Below are 23,111 nucleotides of genomic sequence, written 5' to 3'. Positions count from 1 at the left end.
AACAAGAAAGAATTTTTCCTCATACATACCGTCTTCATCAAAGATAAAATCAAAACCATTTTTCTTAAATATTTCTATGTTGTCCATCAGAATAGTCTCATTCACAACAGTTAAATTCAGTTTCTGTGGCCTGAAATTACATATGTAATAATATAACTGGGAGAAAGCATGATCTTTTTTGCCATTTCTCTCACATATAAAATGGCCAGTTATAGCATAATAGCTAATGAAAAAATTAATTCAGTGAACTTTTTACAGTGATTATTCTGCAATGAGTAAATAGGAAAGAGATTACTGCCCCATACATATACCAGAGGTTAAAGATGACCTGTTTAACTAAACTTTTAATATATTGTTCCTTATGACAATTTTCTATTTACTTGCTGTTAAATTTCTCAACCTTTATATGTGTTTAATGTGATAAAAAAAAACATCCACTAGGTGGCTCTGTTCTGTTCCCTGCCAGAATATAATGTCTATATACTGTAATAAAGCATATGGACACAGGTTGTCTTTTTAAGACCACCTTTTTGAGTTTTCCAGAGAAAAATAACAGATGGCTAACTTAAAAAGGGCACGGTCACCATCATTCATTATTAATATGTAGCAGATAATGCAAGATTAGGACAATCGCTAATGTATTTGTTAAAAATTATGCATATATTTCCTGATATTTGGCTACTATATTTCTGACCCCTAGATTTCCCCATACAGGTCAGTTTGATATCCACCCATCAGTCTTGTCATTTGGGTCTCTGCAGCACCTCATCTGTGTCTCAGTGCCAACTACATGCTTACTCACAGACACTCCCCCTGCTATGGAGAGGAATGCAGGAGACGTGAACAGCACACAGGGGCTGTTATCTGTCCAGAACTAGAGTCAACACAGATAAAAGTGACATGATCCTAATACATACAGTGTGAATAACATCCTTGTTTTGTTTTCTTGGCGACAGGTTATGCTTTAAATGGGAGCAGAGCTGCACTAACCCAATGCCACCACTACACAATGTATGAAGCTGAGGCTTCTGGGGCTCTGTACATTGTTTACATCAAGGCGCCGTGGCTGTGCAGAACTGCTTTTTTAAAGGGATGTCAGCACTCTGGCAATATACTTTTGATGGACTATCCTGTAAGTAGGCCATACATTTGTTCATGGAAGACTCCTTTAAAGGAGTATTCCAGCGCAAAATAATTTATCCCCTATCCAAAGGATAGGGGATAAGTTATAGATCGCGGGGGTCCGAGCGCTGGGGCCCCCCGGGATCTCCTGGAGGGGGCCGCGGCAGTCTGCAGGAAGTGAAGTTTCATCCCCAGCAGAAAGCCGCGGCAGACACCCCCCCTCCTTGTATCACTATGGGGTACATGGAGGGGGTGTGTCGGCTGCTGCGTCATGCGGGGATGGAATGCCCCCTTTCCAGCATACTGCTGCGGCCCTGTCCAGGAGATCCCGTGGGGGCCCCATCGCTCGGACCCTCCGCAATCTATAACTTATCCCCTATCCTTCGGATAGGGGATAAGTTATATTGCACTACAGATGTCCTTTAAATTGTCCACTATCCTAAGGGATTAAATGATGCATACATACATGATAAGTCTTTGCCCTTGCAGGACAGTGTTCTGCTGTAACATCTCAAAGTTATACTTTTCATCTGTTGCATGTTGGTCAATGATGAAGAGATCGGATTCTAGTTTGGCGATTATGAATCCCAGATTGAACTGCCCAATAATGTCCATCTTAGCAAACATTTCTTTGCTGTAAATCAAAAACAGGAATTTTCCGGCATGAATTACGAACAAAAAATATTTACATGACATCTACACACGCAAACATTAAAAGGTGTGCCCTGCAGGTCTCATTCATCTGCTTTCAATCTCCCGCTGCTCGTCTTGTCTCAATGCTTCCGAGACAAAAGCATGAAGCATGACCTACCCGCTCAGCCAATCACTGGCCACATAGGTAAAACAAAAATAGACAAACAGGAACATGGCTCTACATCCACAATTTGTACAATGAGCCACTTGCTTCTCATCATAATAGAATATAAATTGGCCACACAGGAGTCTCGTCCCAGCCATTGATTGGTTAAGGGGTCTGGTCTTGCTCCAAGCTCTTGCCTCGGAAGACACAAGAAGCGTGGGACCCGAAGCAGATGAACAGGACCAGTGGCGGACCTGGGTAGGTAGGTATAGCCCAATTTTATATTATTTCCCCATATCCCCAGCATGATATAAATGTTTGGCCTACACCTGTTTAAGACGTATATGTCTACTATGTTAAAAATTATACAGATCCCCTAAACACTGTACATATTTAGAAAAGTGGACAGCTTGGGGTTCACAGTAACAATAAGTTTCAGCTTTATCTAAATGGACATTACTGTGTGGATATTCTCTTAACTTCCTTGAAAAGCCCTTATCAGTAAAGTATTCAAATTACAAATATAAAACTTGGCCCTGTGTCATAGTACTAATATAATTGCGCCCTGTAGGGTTTTTCAATTCCCTCGTAACATCCGCCTCACATGTTCAGGTCTGGTGAGATGAAGTCGCTTGTAGTACACAGATTCTTATTGGCTGGTCTGCACAATGTCAGGTACCTGTGCACAAGAGGATCCTAGTAGTCTGACTGAGCCACTGAACATGTGTGACCACCTGAACACTTCAGGTGGATGTTCTGCAACTTGTAAATTAATAGTTATCCATGTGAAAACCCCTTTATAATGCACAGGGATTCCATAGAAAGAATAATAGGCTGCTGTCTCTGTGCCCCTCTATATGGCAATTATCTCCAACCTGTGGCTCCCCGGGTATTGCACTATTCTTTCTTGTATGATGGGACTTGTTGTTTTATAACAGCTGAGAGCCTGGATCTTGTGCTCTATGCATTTATTAACCTAAACTGGAAACTACTGTGTTTCACAATACCTCATATAATGTAGATGTAGGTGTATTCTGATGACTAACCCTATGTGGACAGGCATATAACTGAATACTGGGAACATTCTTTAGTCATTTACCCAATAAAATACTGTTGTGTTCTATTCTCAGATTCTTGCTAAAGTGAATGGAACATACACACACTATTCCCAGGATATTTCAGAATTACTAGGAATTGTCCAGTCTGTACATAATATATAATGAATGAAACAAGATAGAGCATCAGGTAATAGGCAGCAGGATGCAAGGAACACATAAAAAAAATACAGTAAGGACAAAGGAAATTAAAAAGAAGATTAACCCCTTAAGGACCAGGCCCATTTTGGCCTTAAAGGGGTACTCCGCTCCTAGCATCTTATCCCCTATCCAAAGTCAGATCTCTTGTCAGATCGCAGGGGTCCTGCCGCTGGGGACCCCTGGGATCTCCGCTGCAGTCCCCCGTTATCATTACTGCACAGAGCACGCTCACTCTGTGCGTAATGATGGGCAATACAGGGGCTGGAGCATCGTGACGTCACAGCTCCGCCCCTGGTTAAGTCATGGCCCGCCCCTCAATACAAGTATATGGGAGGGGCCGTAGGCCCCCTACCATAGACTTGCAATAAGGGGGAGGGCCGTGACGTCACGATGCTCCGGCTCCTGTATCGCCCATCATTACGCACAGAGCGAGTGTGCTCTGTGCAGTAATGATAGTGGGGTGCTGCAGCGGAGATCCCAGGGGTCCCCAGCGGCGGGACCCCTGCGATCTGACACCTTATCCCCTATCCTTTGGATAGGGGATAAGATGCTACGAGCAGAGTACCCCTTTAAGAACCAGAGCGTTTTTTGCAGATTTGACCACTGTCACTTTAAGCATTAATAACTCTGGGATGCTTTTACTTTTCATTCTGATTCAGAGATTGTTTTTTCGTGACATATTCTACTTTATGTTAGTGGTAAAATGTTGTCGATACTTGCATCATTTTTGCATTTTTCTAACTTTGAAGCTCTCTGGTTGTAAGGGAAATAGACATTCCAAATAAATTATATTTTGATTCACAAATACAATATGTCTACTTTATGTTCGCATCATAAAGTTAACATGTTTTTACTTTTGGAAGACATCAGAGGGCTTCAAATTTTCAAAATAGGAATTTGTCATGGACCAGTTCATGTTTGAAGTGGATAACCTACAAAATTAGCCCAAAGATATAGTCAAAAATTTCTCTTTATTATATATACAAAAACAGGTAGAAAAAACACCCATAAAATGACCCACCCTTAAAAAAAAAACAACACAAAGCTAAGCAGGATATCACTGGGATATATACAGTAATCGGTAATGCCATATACAGTCTAGCAGTATTAGTTTGGTCAGCACATAAAAACACAATAACTTAAATCAACACAATACCTAATTGTGACATGCTGACGGCTTCCCAGTGATGATCCTGCAACCTCGACACGTGTTTCGGATGATTCCTTTCTCAAGAGGCGCTCAAGAGGCGTTGGGCTTGTAGGTAATATATGTTTGAAGTGGATTTGAAAAGCTTTCTTATTAGAAATACCCCATAAATGACCCCATTATAAAAACTGCACCCCTCAAAGTATTCAAAATAACATTCAGTATGTGTGTTAACCCTTTAGGTGTTTCACAGGAATAGCAGCAAAGTGAAGGAGAAAATTCAAAATCTTCATTTTTTACACTCGCATGTTCTTGTCTGAATTATTACAAGGGGTAAAAGGAGAAAAATCCTCTCAAAATTTGTAACCCAATTTCTCCCGAGTAAGGAAATATCTCATATTGTGTATGTAAAGTTTTCAGCGGGCGCAGTAGAGGGCTCAGAAGGGAAGGAGCGACAATGGGATTTTAGAGAGCGAGTTTTTCTGAAATGGTTTTTGGGAGGCATGTCACATTTAGGAAGCCCCTATGGTGCCAGATCAGCAGAAAACCCCCCACATGGCATAATATTTTGGAAACTACACCCCTCAAGACAAATAACAAGGGGTGCGCTGAGCCTTAACCCCCCCACAGGTGTTTGACGATTTTTCGTTAAAGTTGGATGTGTAAATGAAAAAAAAAAATTTTTTTTCACTAAAGTGCAGATTTTTTCCCAAATTTACAATTTTTTCAAAGGGTAATGGGAGAAAATGCCCCCCCCCCCAAAAAAAATTTGTAACCCCATCTATTCTCTTCTGAGTATGGAAATACCCCATGTTAGGATGTAAAATACTCTGCGGGCAAACTACAATGCTCAGAAGAGGAGTCACATTTGGCTTTTGGAAAGCAAATTTTGCTGAAATGGATTTTGGGGCATGTCGCATTTAGGAAGCCCCTATGGTGCCAGAACAGGAAAAAAAAAAAAAAACACATAGCATACTATTTTGGAAACTACACCCCTCAAGGCACGTAACAAGGGGTACAGTGAGCCTTAACACCTCACAGGTGTTTGATGACTTTTTGTTAAAGTTGGATGTGTAAATGATGTTTTTTTCCCCAAATTTTTTAACACATGGAAATACCCCCTGTGTGGACGTCAAGTGCTCTGCTGGCGCACTACAATGCTCAGAAGAGAAGGAGTCACATTGAGCTTTTGGAAAGAGAATTTGTTTGGAATGGAAGTCAGGGGCCATGTGCATTTACAAAGTCCCCCGTGGTGCTAGAACAGTGGACAAATTAAAATTTGTCCGGAATTGAAGGCCACGTGTGTTTACAAAGCCGCCATAGTGCCAGAACAATGGACCCCCCTCCACATGTGACCCCATTTTGGAAACTACACCCCTCACAGAATTTAATAAGGGGTGCAGTGAGTATTTACACCCCACTGGCATTTGACAGATCTTTGGAACAGTGGGCTGTGCAAATGAAAAATTACATTTTTCATTTTCACGGACCACTGTTACAAAAATCTGTCAGACACCTGTGGGGTGTAAATGCTCAGTGCACCTCTTATTACATTACATGAGGGGTGTAGTTTCCAAAATGGGGTCACATGTGGAGGGGGGTCCATTGTTCTGGCACTATGGGGGCTTTGTAAACACACGTGGCCTTCAATTCCGGACAAATTTTCTCTCCAAAATCCCAATGGCGCTCCTTCTCTTCTGAGCATTGTAGTTCACCCACAGAGCACTTTACATCCACATATGGGGTATCTTCTTACTCAGAAGAAATGGGGTTACAAATTTTGGTGGGCTTTTTTTTCCTATTTTTCCTTGTGAAAATGAAAATTTTAGGGTAACACCAGCGTTTTAGTGAATTATTTTTTTTTTTTTTTTTTTTTTCCTTCCAAATGTAATGAAAATTCTTCAAACACCTGTGGGGTGTTAAGGCTCACTGTACCCCTTGTTACATTCCGTGAGGGGTGTAGTTTCCAAAATGGGGTCATACGTGGATATTTATTTTTTTACGTTTATGTCAGGACTCAGAACGGCTGTGAAATCAGCCACCCCTGTGCAAATCCCCAATTTAGGCCTCAAATGTACATGGTGCGCTCTCACACCTGAGCCTTGTTTTACACCCACATATGGGGTATTTCCGTACTCAGGAGAAATTGCGTTACCAATTTTGGGGATCTTTTTTTCTCTCCCTTTTACCGCAACACCAGCATGTTAGTGTGAAAAAAAAAAAGAAATTTTACACTAACAGGCTGGTGTAGCCCCCAACTTTTCCTTTTCATAAGGGGTAAAAGGAGAAAAAGCCCCCCAAAATTTGTAGTGCAATTTCTCCCGAGTACGGAAATACCCCATATGTGGCCCTATACTCTTTCCTTGAAATACCACAGGGCTCTGTAGTGAGAGAGTGCCATGTGCATTTGAGGACTAAATTAGGGATTGCATAGGGGTGGACATTGGGAATCACTGGCATAGAATACCCCTAACAGGGTGCCTCCAGCTGTTGCTAAACTCCCAGAGGTGGCTGTCCAGAAATGCTGGGAGTTATTGTTTTGCAACAGCTGGAGGATCCGTTTTGGAAAAACTGTCGTACAATACGTTTTTCATTTTTGTTTGGGGGAACAGTGTAAGGGGGTGTATATGTAGTGTTTTACCCTTTATTATGTGTTACTGTAGTGTAGTGTTTTTAGGGTACATTCGCACTGGCGGAGGTTTATAGTGAGTTTCCCGCTAGGAGTTTGTGCTGCGGCGAATAATTTGCCGTAGCTCAAATTTGAAGCAGGAAACTCACTGTAAACGCGCCCGTGTGAAAACTACAACTCCCAGCATGTACTGACAGACCGTGCATGCTGGGAGTTGTACTTTTGCAACAGCTGGAGGCACACTAGTTGGAAAACCTTCAGTTAGGTTCTGTTACCTAACTCAGTATTTTCCAACCAGTGCGCTCCCAGCTGTTGCAAAACTACAACTCTTAGCATGTACTGATCGCCGAAGGACATGCTGGGAGATGTAGTTATGCAACAGCTGGAGGTACGCAACTACAACTCCCAGCATGCCGAGACAGCTGTCTGCTGAGTGGGCATGGTGGGATTTGTAGTTTTGCAACATCTAGAGGGTTACAGTTTAGAGACCTCTGCACAGTGATCTCCAAACTGTAGCCCTCCAGCTGTTGCAAAACTACAAATCCAGGCATGCTCAAACAGCAAACTGTTTTGCAACATCAGGAGGGCTACAGTTTAGAGACCACTGTATAGTGGTCTCAAAACTGTAGTCCTCCAGATGTCAGATGTTGCTAGGCAACTCTCCGGCTTTCGTAGGATCCAGGGAGCCGCATCGCCGTCCCCTTCTGCCGCCGATCACCGCCCGCTGCCGCCGCCGATGGGTAAGTTGACTTCGGCGCCCGTTTCCCCCTTCTGCCTGGCCTATTGTGGGTGGGCAGTAGGGGGAAACCGAAAGTTAACCGCCCCAGATCTGCTTTTGGTCATCGCTTCTGGACAACCAATAGCAGGGATAGAGGGGTGCCACCTCACTCCTATCACTTCAGGGGGATCGTCGGTGTCTTAGACAACCCCAATCCCCCTTATTTTCCGGATCACCGGAGACCCGTATGACCTGGAATCGCTGCAAATTCACCGGCGATCGCCGACATGGGGGGTGTGTCTAATGACCCCCCTTGGCATTTACACGGGGTGCCTGCTGATAGATATCAGCAGTGAAACCGGTCTGGTCCCCGCTCTGCATGCGGCGGGGACCGAAATTCCCACGGGCGTACAGGTATGCCCTTGGTCCTTATGTACCAGGGAGCGAAGACGTACCTGTACGCCCTTGGTCCCTAAGTGGTTAACCTCTTAAGGACCCAGGACGTATGAGTACGTCCTGGGTCCCGGTCCTGCGATATAACGCGGGGTCACATGGTGATCCCGCATCATATCGCGGCGGGCCCGGCGTCATAGTGAAGCCGGGACCCGCCTCTAATAGCGCGCGGCACTGATCACGGTGCCGCGTGCTATTAACCTTTTAGCCGCGCGCTCAAAGCTGAGCCACGCGGCTAAAAGTGAAAGTAAAAAGTGCCGGTTAGCTCAGGGAGCTGTTCGGGATCGCCGCGGTATAATCGCGGCATCCCGAACAGCTGTAGCACAGGAGGAGGTCTTCTTACCTTCTCCTGTGCTGTCCGATCGCCGAATGAATGCTTCAAGCCTGGGATCAAGGCTTGAGCATTCAATCGCCGAAAACACTGATTGATCCATTCCTATGGAGATGAATCAATCAGTGTTAAAGATCAGTTAATGCAATGTTATAGCCCCCTATAGGAGCTATAATATTGCATAAGAAAAGTGTAAAAAAATCATTAACCCTTTCAATTATCCCTTCCCCTAATAAAAGTTTGAATCACCCGGCATTTCCAAGAATAAAAAAAAACACAGTGTAAATAAAAATAAACATATGTGGTATCGCCACTTGCGGAAATGTCCGAATTATAAAAATATACTGCTTTTTAAACCGCACGTTCAATGGCGTACGCGCAAAAAAAGTCCAAAATAGCGCATTTTTGATCACTTTTTATACCACAAAAAAGTGAATAAAAAGTGATCAAAAAGTCTGATCAGAACAAAAATGGTACCGCTAAAAACTTCAGATCACGGCGCAAAAAAATGAGCCCTCATAGCACCCTGAACACAGAAAAATAAAAAGTTATAGGGGTCAGAAGATGACCATTTTAAACGTATAAATTTTCCTGCATGTATTCATGATTTTTTTCTGAAGTGATACAAAATCAAACCTATACAAGTAGGGTATCATTTTAACCGTATGGACCTACAGAATAAAGATGTGGTATCATTTTGGCCGAAAAATTTACTGCGTAAAAACGGAAGCCCCCCAAAACTTACAAAATAGTGTTTTTTCATCAATTTTGTCGCACATTGATTTTTTTCCCGTTTCACCGTAGATTTTTGGGTAAAATGACTAATGTCATTACAAAGTAGAATAAGTGTCGCAAAAAATAAGCTACCATATAGAATTTTAGGTGAAAATTTTAAAGAGTTATGATTTTTTAAAGTTAAGGAGGAAAAATTGAAAATGAAAAAATTGAAAAAGCCCGGGTCCTTAAGGGGTTAAACAAGAAAAAAAACAAAAAACCTTAAATGGGCACTCATTAAAACTCATTTTTTTGCTATTGCACTCCTTGTGGTAAATAAAAAATATATCTAACATACTTTGTGTAAAAAAAAGTTTTCTATGTTTTATTTGTGCTTAAAAAAGCTCAAGAGCACATTTTCCCCCATCTTATACACAGACTTTGGACAGAAGCCCAAACACAGGAAGTGCAGCCTGGAGTGCTGAGGTGGGAGGGGTGTCCAACCAACAGCATATGGCAGTTAAGTGTGAGAGGAGCTATGATTGGATGAGGCTGGACACACCCCACTCAGCACTCCAGGCTGCACTTTCTGTGTTTGGACCTCGGTCCAAAGTCTGTGTATAAGATGGAGAAAATGTGCTCTTGAGCTTTTATAAGCACAAATAAAACATAGAAAACGTAATTTTTTTTTAAACAAAGTATATTAGAAATATTTTTTATTTACCATAAGGAGTGCAATAGCAAAAACATTTTTTTATGAGAGTTACCCTTTAACTAAGGGTAGGGTCACACACATTGCATCCGCAGCATTATTGACACTGTGGATGTGCTTCTGGCAGTCACAGGGCCACAGCAGAGCGAGCTTCCTGTAGCTCTGCATGTCCGCTAGTAGTAGTGGATTTCCCACCAGCAGTCAAGATCTGACACATAGAGCTACCAAGCAGCAGCAGGGATCTCACTTTGCAGTCGCTCTGTGACTGCTGCCAGTGCATCTGCAGGGTCACATACGCTGCGGATGTGCTGTGTGTGACTCTACCCTAAAAAAGGGAAACTGACAGCAGTACTAACCTGAATATATACCGGTTAACATTACAGTTGATGAAAGTGCACTTTATCTGGAGAAATCTGCTCTGCCATACCTGAGCAATCTGTATTTTTCCTTATATGAAAATGTCCTTTTCTGAGCAATGGAGGTGGTCTCTTCACTTTTGAGCAATGATGAACTACTGCTCAGAAGGCTAGAGACTGCTTCCACTGTTCAGAAAAAGGAAATTTGCATGTAAGAAAAAAAAAACAGATTGTTCGGGAATAGCTTAACAGATTTTTCTTCATTTGCAGGTGATGCTGCTATTAGTTTTTCTTTAAAACAATACTATCATGATACAAAACTTTTGACATGTCACAGGGCCATATAAAAATTTTTTTTATGGAGCAGTCACCTGCAAACAGATGGACCAAGCTCCAAGCTGGGGACATAAGCGTGCTGCTGCTTACAAACGATTATAGTTTTGTATAATGATAGCAACTTTTTTAAGGGGTAGTCCGCTGCTCAGCGTTTGGAACAACATCATGAGGGGGCGGGGCTATGACGTCACGAGCACCCGGCACCGGCTCCAGCGTTCGAAACAGTTTATTCCAATCGCTGAGCAGCAGAGTACCCCTTTAAAGCAGGGAGCACAATGTTTTATGGTCCTGGGCCACATTGTTAGATTGTATTACTAGCAATAAAACTTAAAGGGGTATTCCCATCAGAGATATTTATAGCATATAGACAGCATATGCCATGAATTTCTGATAATAAGACCCTTGCTCTGTTTGGAACATTAGATTAATCTATTTATCTAATAACTGTTAGCCATGTTAAAAGGATTTTGCCACCCTAGAAACTGACGGCATTTGACTGTGATCAATATTGATGTTCAGAATAGCAGCTTCTTTACAGGTATTCCCTGCGTCCACTAATGGACAGTGAAGTGCAGCACACCACAGCCTAATCAAAAATGAGGAATCTGCTTTTTGAAACTCACCTTTTCACTGTAGTGAATTTCTGTGAACAGTTTTCAATCTTGCTATGTTTACAACATATGCACAGAATAGATTTGCAAGTTTTAAAATGGTGGCATGGGTTCCTAAAATGTCCACATGGTGTGCACCAAAATCTGCAAGATTCGCTCATCGGTAAACTAGTCTCAAAAAAGCGGATTCTTCCTTTTTAATTAGTTTTGAGTATTGTTGAATAGTGAAAGAGAAAATCATTCAGTTTTAATACTTTTTTATTTATTTTGCCTATTGATTTTGGACCATATTACAAAAAAAATACAAAAAAGGTAAAACTATATATATTGTAAAGTTGAATAACTTCATGAGCCACATCACATAAAACAATAAAAATTTAAAGATTTCTATCTACACATACAAATAAAATATTAATAATCATCACATACCTGATCTCCTTCCTGAGCTCAGCTTCTGCTGCCTGATTTTCTCCAGGACTGATCTTTGCCCTGAATCTCCGAAACATTTCCGATTCCTCATTTCGCTGTCTTTGTCTTTTCAGCTTTTCCATCTGTTTGGTCAGACGGCACATTGAGAAGTTTAAAGGCACAGTCCTCTTTAGAATGTTAACTGGGGCATCGACCGAATCAGGTTGTACGTTTTTCACCCCTATCTCCTTTTTTAAACGTTTGCAATCTGGAGCGGGAATATCATCTCTGTCCTGATCCTGGGATAGGATGTTATTTTCTACATAAGGTGGATCACAAGCTGTTGGAGACTTTACCTCGGTTTCTACAAGATTCTCTAGTGAGCACGCCATGCTGTCACTGCTAGTGCGGCAGAACGAGTCAGGAGCGCTGAAGCCTAACTCACTGTCTGAGGTGCTGATGGTCCCTTTACCAGAGTCACTGTCACTTTCAGTCTGGGTAACTTCTTGGACTGATTGCTTTGTTTCTTGAGGCTCCTTGACATCACAGACATCTGATGTAGCATTAGAAATACTGGTTGGAACTTTAGGTGAGATGTTAAAAAATGACTGCAGTTTTCTTTGAGCAGGTGAGGAGCTCTGTGCATGCACCTTCTCAGTGTTTGCTGGACTGCCCATAGATCTCTGGCTGCTCGAGAACGCCTCCCGGAGTTTAGAGACAGCGAATGCACCTCTGTCTGATAAACAAGGCTGTTCTGCCTTGGGACAGCCTGCTTCTTCTGCATTTATTCTTCTAAGATTTCCTACATAGAAAATGTATAGTTTACCCTTAAAAATTCAGAACCAGAAATATAGAAAACAGCACTCAGCTATTGCCTAATGTACTATGTTGTTCCTAGGCTCTGATATATATTATATATATATATATATATATATATATATATATATATATATATATATATTTTCACATGCGCACAAACATACAAGCAGGAGAATGCAGCAGCACACTGCTAGCACAAAGATACAGATAAAACATATAATGCTATATTGCTACAATGAAAAATGTAGGTGCTTCGCTCACTATTTGGCCATATAGTTTGGACCATCCCACTACGACAAGGTGACCTCATTGGGACGGACCCTACACGCTGAATGTGCCTCTGTGCGGTCAGTTACCAGGCTTGTAAGGTCTGAGACATCCAGCACCTAATAAGATGGGTGGGGTGCTTGAACCAACATGGAGGTAGCCACTCCCCCCATATGTATAACACAAAAAAAGATAAGTTGGCCAGCACTTACTGACACAAAACTATCGCATGGACCCGGCATATAGGTGCCCGCTGCTAGGCTAAATATACACAATCAGGAGATATATATATATATATACATATACAAAGTCAGTATAGTGCTTAGCATAGGTTTTTTACTGGATACAGTGATCTCTAAACTGAGGACCGTCAGCTGTTGCAAAATTACAGCTTTCAGCGTATTCCTGCATGCTGGGAGTTGTAGTTTTGAAACAGCTGTAGGTCCACAGTTTGGAGAACACTGAAATAGTCTATACAGAAAAAAGGGATACTAATGGATATTCGCCTATTGGAGGCCAAAAGGGCACTCTTTCAGCTTTTATTTGAGGAATGGGGACCTATAGCCATTGACATGTAGCTGGGAGCTTTTCCATCGTTATGTAATTCTAAAACTTGCAAACAGAGTGTGAATGGACTCTGTCCATCAGTGTCCTGACTTCTGTCACTTCTGTGAGGAAAGATGTTAACATTTCTATCTAACCAAGTGAACTGTAAGACAGCCTGTCTTGGAGTCCTCTATTTAAGTAGGTATAGAAGTGCAGGCACCCTGATATTGTGCACCGTAATATCACTTCAGTGCCTAAATAGAGAACTGTCACAGATGACTGTATATCAACCACTCTAGGCCAGGACAATTCTCACCCTTCACGGTCAGATATATTTTTGCTTTTTTCAGTACATGCAAATTGGAAGGTCTCTTCTTGTTCAGTAACACTGTTTTTTTTCTCTAACACATAAGGCTTTATTTTTTATTTTAGTCGTTTTTACTTTTATGTAATATTGGGGGAAAACATAAATACATTTTCATTGAATAGCACAAAGTGCTGCTAATTATTATTATTTTTTATGAGGGTTTCCCTTCCATTAGAATTGTTTTATATAGGTATGTAAATATTGAGATCAGAAGCTGTGTTTGGGTTGTTTTTTCCCTTAATTTATTTAATTTGTTTTAAAGAAAAACTCCACAGGATCCCGTGGATAGAGCATAGGTGTGTGATCTCGAGGAGTCCAACCGCTGGGACCCCCTCTCCAATCGCCTGCCCGGCACTCCGGCCCTCCCCATGCACGGAGCAACCTCCGATCAGTGCACGACAATGCAACCTTCTCAATGCCCGCTTCATCCATGGGGAGAGCCGGGGTGTTGGGCAGGAGAGTAGTACCAGCGGTCAGACCCCCCCTGTAATCAGATACTTATCCCCTCTCCACAGGATCATATGATAAGGGAATAAGAACTTAGGAGTTCCTCTTCAACTTTTTTTCTGCTTCCCCTGTACCTGAGGCTGACATATTACCCCAGGTATAAGGGAAATACACCATCCTGACACTCACTGCAGGCATTGCTAAGACCCAGCAGCGTGTGCAGTTAACCAACACTGACCAGTACATGATCATTGGCACAGAAGCAGGCTGTCTGCTGAACTGTATACACTACTCTCAGAGCACAGTGTATACCATGGTAGTAAACCATTCTGGCCTTCTCTCTGGAGCTGCACAATTTTCATGCTGCTGCAGACTTTGCAAGGCCATCAGAAATGTCTTTGCAGAACCACTTGTGGACCAGGTGGACCTTTTTTATTGTAGCTGGCCAGTGTGCATGTGGTTAAAGGGGTACTCTGCTGCTCAGCGTTTGGAACAAACTGTTCCGAACACAGGAGTCGGGAACTTGTGACGTCATAGACCCACCCACTCATGATGTCCCGCCAGCCCCCTCAATGCAAGTCTATGGGAGGCGTCATGTCATGCAAGTTTGTTCCCAACGCTGAGCAGCGGAGTACCCCTTTAAAGAATTGATGTTACATCAGTGATAAAGTGTTTTTTTTTTTATTAAATGCTTAAAAGGGGTACTCCTGTGGAAAACATTTCTTTTTTTTAAATCAACTGGTGCCAGAAAGTTAAACAGATTTGTAAATTACTTCTATTAAAAAAAAAATCTTAATCCTCCCAGTAATTCTTAGCTGCTGAACACTACAGAGGAAATTATTTTCTTTTTGGAACACAGTGCTCTCTGTTAACATCTCTGTCCATTTTAGGAACTGTCCAGAGCAGCATATGTTTGCTATGGGGATTTGCTCCTACTCTGGACAGTTCTTAAAATGGACAGAGATGTCAGCAGAGAGCACTGTGCTCGTGATGTCAGCAGAGAGCACTGTATTCGTGATTTCAGCAGAGAGCTTTGTGTTCCAAAAAGAAAAGAATTTCCTCTGTATTATTCAGTAGCTAACAAGTACTGGAAGGATTAAGATTTTTTAATAGAAGTAATTTACAAATCTGTTTAACTTTCTGGCATCAGTTGATAAAAAAATAAAAAAAAGTTTTCCACCGGAGTACCCCTTTAAATATTAAGAAAAGCTCCTACATAGTATATTACTAGAATGTCAAAATAATACTGTATTCTTAAATGGCTAATTTTCTCCTTCCTTGTGGAGTCACATCTATCAGAACAAGTGCTAAGCATACATTGACTGCTCTGCAGAGGAAAAAAAAGGATCATATAAATGTCAAACATTGTCCATTATTATATACTACACAATAAACAAGCTATATAATGGTGTGACACCTCCTTGTATAATAATATGTTTGGACATTAGGTACTTACCTGTGACATCTGTCAGCTGCTGATTCACGTGTAACTTATTCACGCTGCTGCTAAACATTGCAGTAAGAGACATCTTTAAGATGGCCAGAAGAAGTTTCTCTTCCTGGAGTAAAATCTGCCTCTTGTCTGGCGTGACGTTAATATCAACACAATCTGCAAGAAACACCAACCTTTCCAGAGGACTATAGATTTTTTTTTTTTTTTTATAGGTCACAACTACTTATAATATCTGCATGCTTGCAACTTCACACATATACAGAGTACATCATTTTCTATTTGCAATGGAAAAGTGGAGGGGTTTACCGTGTCAACCAATCAGGTTTTAGCTCTTATTTTCAGAGAGGCTTTGAAAAGTAGCAGCAGCAACCTGATTGGCCGCTATGGGCACCTAATAAACTTTCCCTAGCGCTAGGTTGGACTAATGCCTCCATAGTGTTTTGTAGATGTTTGTGTAATTGAATGAGTTAAATTGGCTCTGTCAGATACAAAAACCTTTTATATGTTGTACATCTTGGCAAAACATTAACCTTTCTTATATACTTTATAAGAATTTTTTATTTCCTTTTTATTTAAATCATGGATTAGAAAATCATGCCTTTGTCCAAGCTGAAGTACAAGCATAGAAAAAAGTCCTGTAAGTGAGGGTGGACTAGCCCTCCTCTGTGCTCTCTCCTGTCTGATAGCACTCCTCTGTGCTCTCTCCTGTCTGATAGCACTCCTCTGTGCTCTCTCCTGTCTGATAGCACTCCTCTGTGCTCTCTCCTGTCTGATAGCACTCCTCTGTGCTCTCTCCTGTCTGATAGCACTCCTCTGTGCTCTCTCCTGTCTGATAGCACTCCTCTGTGCTCTCTCCTGTCTGATAGCACTCCTCTGTGCTCTCTCCTGTCTGATAGCACTCCTCTGTGCTCTCTCCTGTCTGATAGCACTCCTCTGTGCTCTCTCCTGTCTGATAGCACTCCTCTGTGCTCTCTCCTGTCCTATCATAGGAATGCATTCTGTGTGCATTCCGTGTGGACTTTACAAAGCATGAACATGTTCATTCTTTGTGCGGACACGGAAAATTGAATTTCCATGCCAGAAACATCTGGCACAGAAATTCCGTTGTGTAAACAGAACAACAGAATCCTATTGAATTCAACGGGACTCTGCTGCTCTGGAGTCTCTGTGCTGGATTCCAATTCGAAATCTGGCATGGAAATTATGTCATGTGAACATGGCTTTACATTCCTCACTCTCACGCTGGTATCAAGGTGCTTGGGTTTCTGCTGTGCGGCACTTCAGAGATGATGTCACTTTAATGACGTCACACTTCTAATCAGCAGCTGAAGCAGAACATTACTATGGCCACTTCTTGTTTGAGCGGGAGTGTGACGTCACTAAACTCAGCGCCGCACAGCAGGAATGGGAGCTCCGTGATACTGGCACAGGAGCAAGAAAAGTGTGTGTGTTTTTTTTTAAATCTTTTTTTGCTTTTTTATATTTTTTTTTATTTCAACGATAAACTTTATTAAGCAAAAAAATAAAAGGAATAATAGCACATACAAGATTCATGACATGTACATGTAAAATAAACCTAGCAAGCAAGGTACAGCAGGGGCAAAATTGTACCATAATTGTAACAACATGAGTGTGTGTTTTTGTTTTTTTAAACTCCCTCTTCCTAAGCAAATATTTAAAAACACTCTGCCCAGACTACCGCTTTAAATAAGTGCTGCCCCCCCCCCCCCCCCCGTAAAACAGCAATGTCAAAATTATAGAAAATCCAGATACCATTTACGATACGATTAAAAAAATGAAATAAATAAATAATTATAGTAATAATGATAATCATATGGGGTTTTCAATTGTGGGCACTGAACATGCAAAATATTGTAAGAGATAAGAAGGTGGAAAAATAGTCAAATGCATAAAATCACAGGGAATTATTTGCACCCCCCGCCCCCTTCAATTAAAGAATCACATCACTTGTAATAAAAAAAATTAAATTGAGGATAAACCCCCAAAGAAATAATATACTACCTATATACCAATACAAACATAACAAAAACTTCATGAAGGAGAGAAATAAGGGAATTAGGGGGCATTTTCAGGCCCAAAATAGACCAAACAAAAGTTGTGTGCAGCCCAAGACTGTAACTGGAGATGATGTAATAAAACTCACCTGAATTTACACAAATATTGAGAACAACGAATGGATACTGATGTCTGTTGAACGTATGATACACTTCATTCACAACCTTAATAACCTGAATAACAAAAAGGACACTATTAAAACTCTGCTATTCAACCACAATTCTGAAAAAAATAAGGTTTTCCAACTTTTTACATGGATTCATGAATCATTCCTGATCACTGTCCTGCGATCTGTGGGTATGTTCACAGATGCATACTTAATAGTTTATTGTGTATTTTGCTGCAGATTTTGCTACCTGTTGAAGTTAATAAGTAGCAAAGTGAACTTCGGAAAACACACAGCAAAATATGTATGTGTGAACGTACCCTAAAAGAAACATTTCATGGCTGATCGTATCTAAAATGTAGACATTAAGGCCCACATTTATCATTGTAGGTGTAAGTATGTAAGTATTTTTTTGTGTGCTGTGATGTGTAGGAGCACCAAATTTATTAAATGTTCACCGAGCATTTGATACATTTTGTGAAGGTTACATTTTCTAAAATTTCTCTCTTCACAAACACTAAAAAGCTACGCCAGGTCTGGGATGGTGCAGTTTTAGAGACTTTTCCAAAGGATAGGGGATAAGATGTCTGATCGCGGGGGGGACCGCCGCTGGGACCCCCCGCGATCTCCCTGCAGCACCCGCATTCTATGCGGGAGCTGCGTCTCCAGTTTCGGAAACCTCCGGGTTTCCAGGACTGGGGACGTGACGTCACGCCACGCCCCCTCCATTCATGTCTATGGGAGGGTGTGTGACGGCCGCCATGCCCCCTACCATAGACATGAATGGAAGGGGCGTGACGTCACGTCCCCAGTCCCTGAAACCCGGAGGTTTCCGAAACTGGAGACGCAGCTCCCGCATAGAATGCGGGCGCTGCAGGGAGATCGCAGGGGGTCCCAGCGGTGGGCCCCCCCTCGATCAGACATCTTATCCCCTATCCAAATGTTTTTGCCCGGAATACCCCTTTAATGTGAATTCTACAAGTATTTATATGTTACCTTTGCAGGGTCACAGGGCCTCTGGTTGATAAAGTAAAATTGCCTGTCTGTGGCACTTCTTCCTACACCATGGTCACATCGAGATATGTATCCTGTAATACTGAAATGATGATTATATTTAGGATTATTTATGCTTCAGAACTTTTCTCATTCCTCATAAACATTTACTGTAGAATATAATAATGAGAGAACGCTCAGAAATACAGTGAAATGATCAGATCGTGACTACAAGAGAAGATAACTCAGATTGACTACTGAAACCAGAATATAGCACTTTATCAGTAAGTATAATGATGGCACATGTGTAGTGTCTTCTCTCGACCTACCCCCTCTTTTACAGCAAGTCTGCGGGTTACCAAGAAAGGAAAGGCAGATATGACTGCAGGATCAAGCCACACATGGTTTATCTGTAATTTTGGAGACACAGTCAATTGTTGAGGGTTTTCTAAAAGATGCTTTTATGAAAATACATGTATGACGCCATATCAGCATGGGTTTATGGGGGATCTGTCCTGTCCAACTAACCTGATCAGCTTTTATGAGGAGGTGAGCTCCAGACTGGACCATTGTGAATCGCTGGATGTCGTATATCTGGATTTCTCCAAAGTATTTGATAATAAGCCACATAAGAGGCTGGTACATAAAATGAGAATGCTTGGGCTGGTGGAAAATGTGGAGGAAACAGAGGGTGATAATGGTGCGTACTTTTGCATATTGGTGGGGTACCACAGGGGCAAGTTCTGGACTCTATTCTTATATTTATTAATGACCTTGTAGAGGGTTTTTATAGTAAAGTATCAATCTTTGCAGATGATACTAAGCTTTGCAAAGTGGTTAACACAATAGAGGACAGTGCACGGTGTATAGTAGATAACACAATAGAGGACAGTGCACTGTGTATAGTAGATAACACAATAGAGGACAGTGGACTGTTTTATATCGATCTGGATAGGTTAGAGGCTTGAGCTAAGAAAAGGGCTTGAGCTAAGAAAAGGCAGATGAGGTTCAACACTGATAAATATAAGGTCATGCACATGGGGAGGAAAACTCCAGGCTGTATTAAATGGGAAAACATTGGGGACGGATGATGTAGAAAAGAACTTAGGAATTTTGGCCTATACTAAATTTAACTATACTGTAGCAGTCAATGTTAGGCAGCTGCTGCCAAGGCGAACAAAAAACCTTGAGGTGCATCAAAAGGGGCAAAGATATTAACGATAAGGAAATAATTCTACCGCTGTACAAATGACTTGTCAGACCACACATAGAATACTGTGTACAGTACTGTGCACCAGTGTACAATAAATATATAGTGGAGCTGGAGAGGGTAACCAGAGTAATAAGGGGAACGGAGGACTACAGTACCCAGAAGCATTATCAGAACTAGGGTTATGTAGTTTAGAAAAAAGACAGCTTAGGGGGTGGCCTAATAACTATGTATAAATATATCATTGGGCAGTACAAAGACCTCTCCCATGATCTATTTATACCCAGGACTATCTCTATAACAACGGGGCATCCTCTACGGAAAGGTTTATACACCGATGCAGACGGAGGTTCTTTACTGTAAGAGCAGGGGGATTATGGAACTCTCTGCCAGAGGAAGTGGTCATGGTGAACTCAATAGAGAGTTCAAAAGCCTGGATGCATTTCTATTGAGCGATTACTGGTCATGGATATCTATGGGAACAGAACATTGATCCAGAGATTTATTTTGATACCATATTTGAAATTGGGAAGGCATTTTGGTAGGGGCCATTGGCATCAGCCACATAAGGTTTTTTTGCTTTCTTCTGGATAAGCACAGTAGGGACACAATAGAGCTATGTATGAACTTAATAAAAACGCATAAGGAACATCCTGATTACTTACTTATAGAAACCACCTTGTGCATCTGCTGGATTCAGTCCATACTCTTCACACACACTTTCACTTGGAGGCAGCTGAACAAAAGGAATTAAGTTCTGCAACTGGCAGGAAGACAAGAGACAGAATACAGAATGGTGACCTCTAGAGCTCTATATGCAGTTGATGCTGGTTGTACCCTAGAGCCGACACCTGTCAGCAGGTCAGCCCTCAATATGCCGCGATCAATAGCGATTGCAGTATGAAGAGGGTGAGCTGACAGGTGCGCTCCTAATGAAGTCCACCATGCCTGCTATAGAGGCTTTACGCATAAGTATAAAATGTACTCAAATTATAAAAATGCTTTTAATAATACCCCCCAGAGAAAAATTAAAACCAACCCTTTTCCAAATTGTTAAATAAAATGTTAACCAAAAACAAGTTCATTTTTTGATACTGTTGCGTAGGGAAGTGTCTAAACTATATAAAAAGTAATGTTACATAAACAAAACAAAAATAAAACACAAATGGCAGGATTCTTTTTTGTCACATCAAATCGCAGAAATAAAGGAACAAAAAGAAAAAAAAAAGATGACATTTTTTTAAGAAGTAAAACAAAACATAAATTATATAAGATTGTATTATGTGTAATCAGACTGACATGCAGAATAAAGACAACATGTCAGTTTTACCACAAAGTAAATGTAAAAACAAAATCCATCAAAAGTAGCAGCGGTTATTTCAGCTCATAATTTTATTTTTCACAGTACATTATATGGAGAAATGAATGGTTTGTCTAAAAAGTACAAATGTTCCCACAAAAAACAAGCATTTATGCGGTCCTATAGATAGGAAAATAAAATAAAAAAAAAGGCTCTTAGGAGACGAGGAGTTACAAACCTGCAAGAAATTGCAGTTGAAAGGAAGGAGTTAATATATATCTATAAGGGGAATATGGAAAAGGAAACAGTGTGGTCCCAAGATTTTACAGCACAAATCATGTGTGTGAACTATTCAAAATCATGTATTTGTGTATTTTACCTGTTTCTGTCCAAACACAGCTCCAATATTTTCCTTCACGCTACTTGAAGTCCCACTTGAGCAGACGACAGGCGTCCTCTTCCCTTGGGCCACTTGGTTGGTGCAGTTTATACGCACACCCGTTGAAATGATACAGTAAGCTTGTAGAACCTGAACCATTTTTGAGAACTCCTTTCAAAGGAGAAGGCAAAGAGACAGGGAGACATTGATTGTGACAAGATGTGATAAGGATGTATATATTTTATCAAATATAGGACTGCCTGGATAAACACAACACACATCCAGATATTTCAGTTATGGTCACTTTACCTTTTTAGTGTTCCTTTGGAATTCTTTATGCCGCACTGGCAAGGTATAGAAAAGCTGCTGTATGACGACTGTTGTTCCTTGCTGTCGGGGAAGTGGAGATTTTTGGATTATCTTTCCATTTTGATCAAAGACCAATCGAGTCCCCACTTTAGCCGATTTATGGCAGGTGAAAATTGACAAATCACTTAAGGGTAAAAAAGAAAATAAAAATCATATAAAAAGAGCCAGGAATTTATTTCTATGTACAAAAATACCTGTTAATATTAGCAGAATATAGAATGGGAATACCAGCTAAATCAATATAGTTCTTGCATTTACATGATCAAGTAGAATTCCTTTATCCCCCTTCCCCCCACAATGTATTCTGAGCATAAAGGTCTGTTCTCAAAATCAAATTTCATGCATATTTTCCCCATCCTATTTGCTGCAGAAAATCCACAGCAAATTTTGCTGCCATTGACGGCTCAGCAAAAAAAATGCACTAGTGACAGATTTGTGGATTTTCTGCAGACCCATTGAAGTAAATTGTCACGCCCCCTCCCATAGACTTGCATTGAGGGGGCGGGGTATGACATCGTGAGGGGGCAGGGCTATGACATCACGAGCTTCCTGCGCCGGCTCCAGTGTTCAGAACAGTTTGTTCCAACCACTGAGCAGCGGAGTACCCCTTTAAATCTGTCTGCTCTATATCACACTCAAAGCTGCAGACATGAGCAAAAAGGATAGGTGATAAAATAAATTATACCAGTGTCATAATTCATGGCTGTTTTTAAGGTTCCAAAAAATGTATTTCTCATAAGCTAAGAGACATAGAGACCGGGATGATCTGCAGCATGCACACCTCCTCCCTCCCCCACCCCTCTTTGAATGATGTACAGGGTTTGGCTTCCAGCAGCACTGAGCCTTGTAAATCAGTCATGCTTGCAGTTTAAATTTATCCCTTCACCGTATGACAAAAATAAAAATGTTATTTTAAATTTAATTCCACACTGTTAAACTGCTATTGGCAGTGGAACTATTTCTTCCCCTTTCCCCCTCCAGCTGCCGTAAATGGTTTTCTTCCAATTTTCTATGAGCAAATACCGTATATACCGGTAAATTATGGTAAAAATATAATTATTAGCAATGTATTTTACATGGATTAAAAAAAGAAAATGCAATAACTAATGTAACCTCTCCCCCCATGGCAGTGCATAATATGACCTTCGTAAGCATGTACAGTAAAATCTCCCTTAGCGGAAATCTCC

At 41.2% G+C, this 23,111-nt stretch overlaps 1 protein-coding gene across 1 annotated transcript in view; it reads right to left on the bottom strand.

The window, feature by feature from the left end:
- The window catches only part of PMS2 (PMS1 homolog 2, mismatch repair system component), a 39,196-nt gene that overhangs the window by 6,765 nt on the left and 9,320 nt on the right, over nt 1-23,111 (bottom strand). The window contains exons 5-13 of the mRNA XM_056536033.1: nt 21,865-22,048; nt 21,556-21,726; nt 20,542-20,639; nt 18,670-18,769; nt 17,656-17,740; nt 15,495-15,647; nt 11,614-12,394; nt 1,589-1,756; nt 30-130 (exon numbers count right to left, since the gene is read on the bottom strand). Of these exons, the coding sequence (XP_056392008.1) occupies nt 30-130; nt 1,589-1,756; nt 11,614-12,394; nt 15,495-15,647; nt 17,656-17,740; nt 18,670-18,769; nt 20,542-20,639; nt 21,556-21,726; nt 21,865-22,048 (1,841 nt within the window). The remainder of the gene's footprint in view (nt 1-29; nt 131-1,588; nt 1,757-11,613; nt 12,395-15,494; nt 15,648-17,655; nt 17,741-18,669; nt 18,770-20,541; nt 20,640-21,555; nt 21,727-21,864; nt 22,049-23,111) is intronic.

Source organism: Hyla sarda, chromosome 8, assembly GCF_029499605.1.
Source record: "Hyla sarda isolate aHylSar1 chromosome 8, aHylSar1.hap1, whole genome shotgun sequence".
NCBI classification, from domain to species: Eukaryota; Metazoa; Chordata; class Amphibia; order Anura; family Hylidae; genus Hyla; species Hyla sarda.
This window is presented reverse-complemented; position numbering and strand designations above follow the sequence as displayed.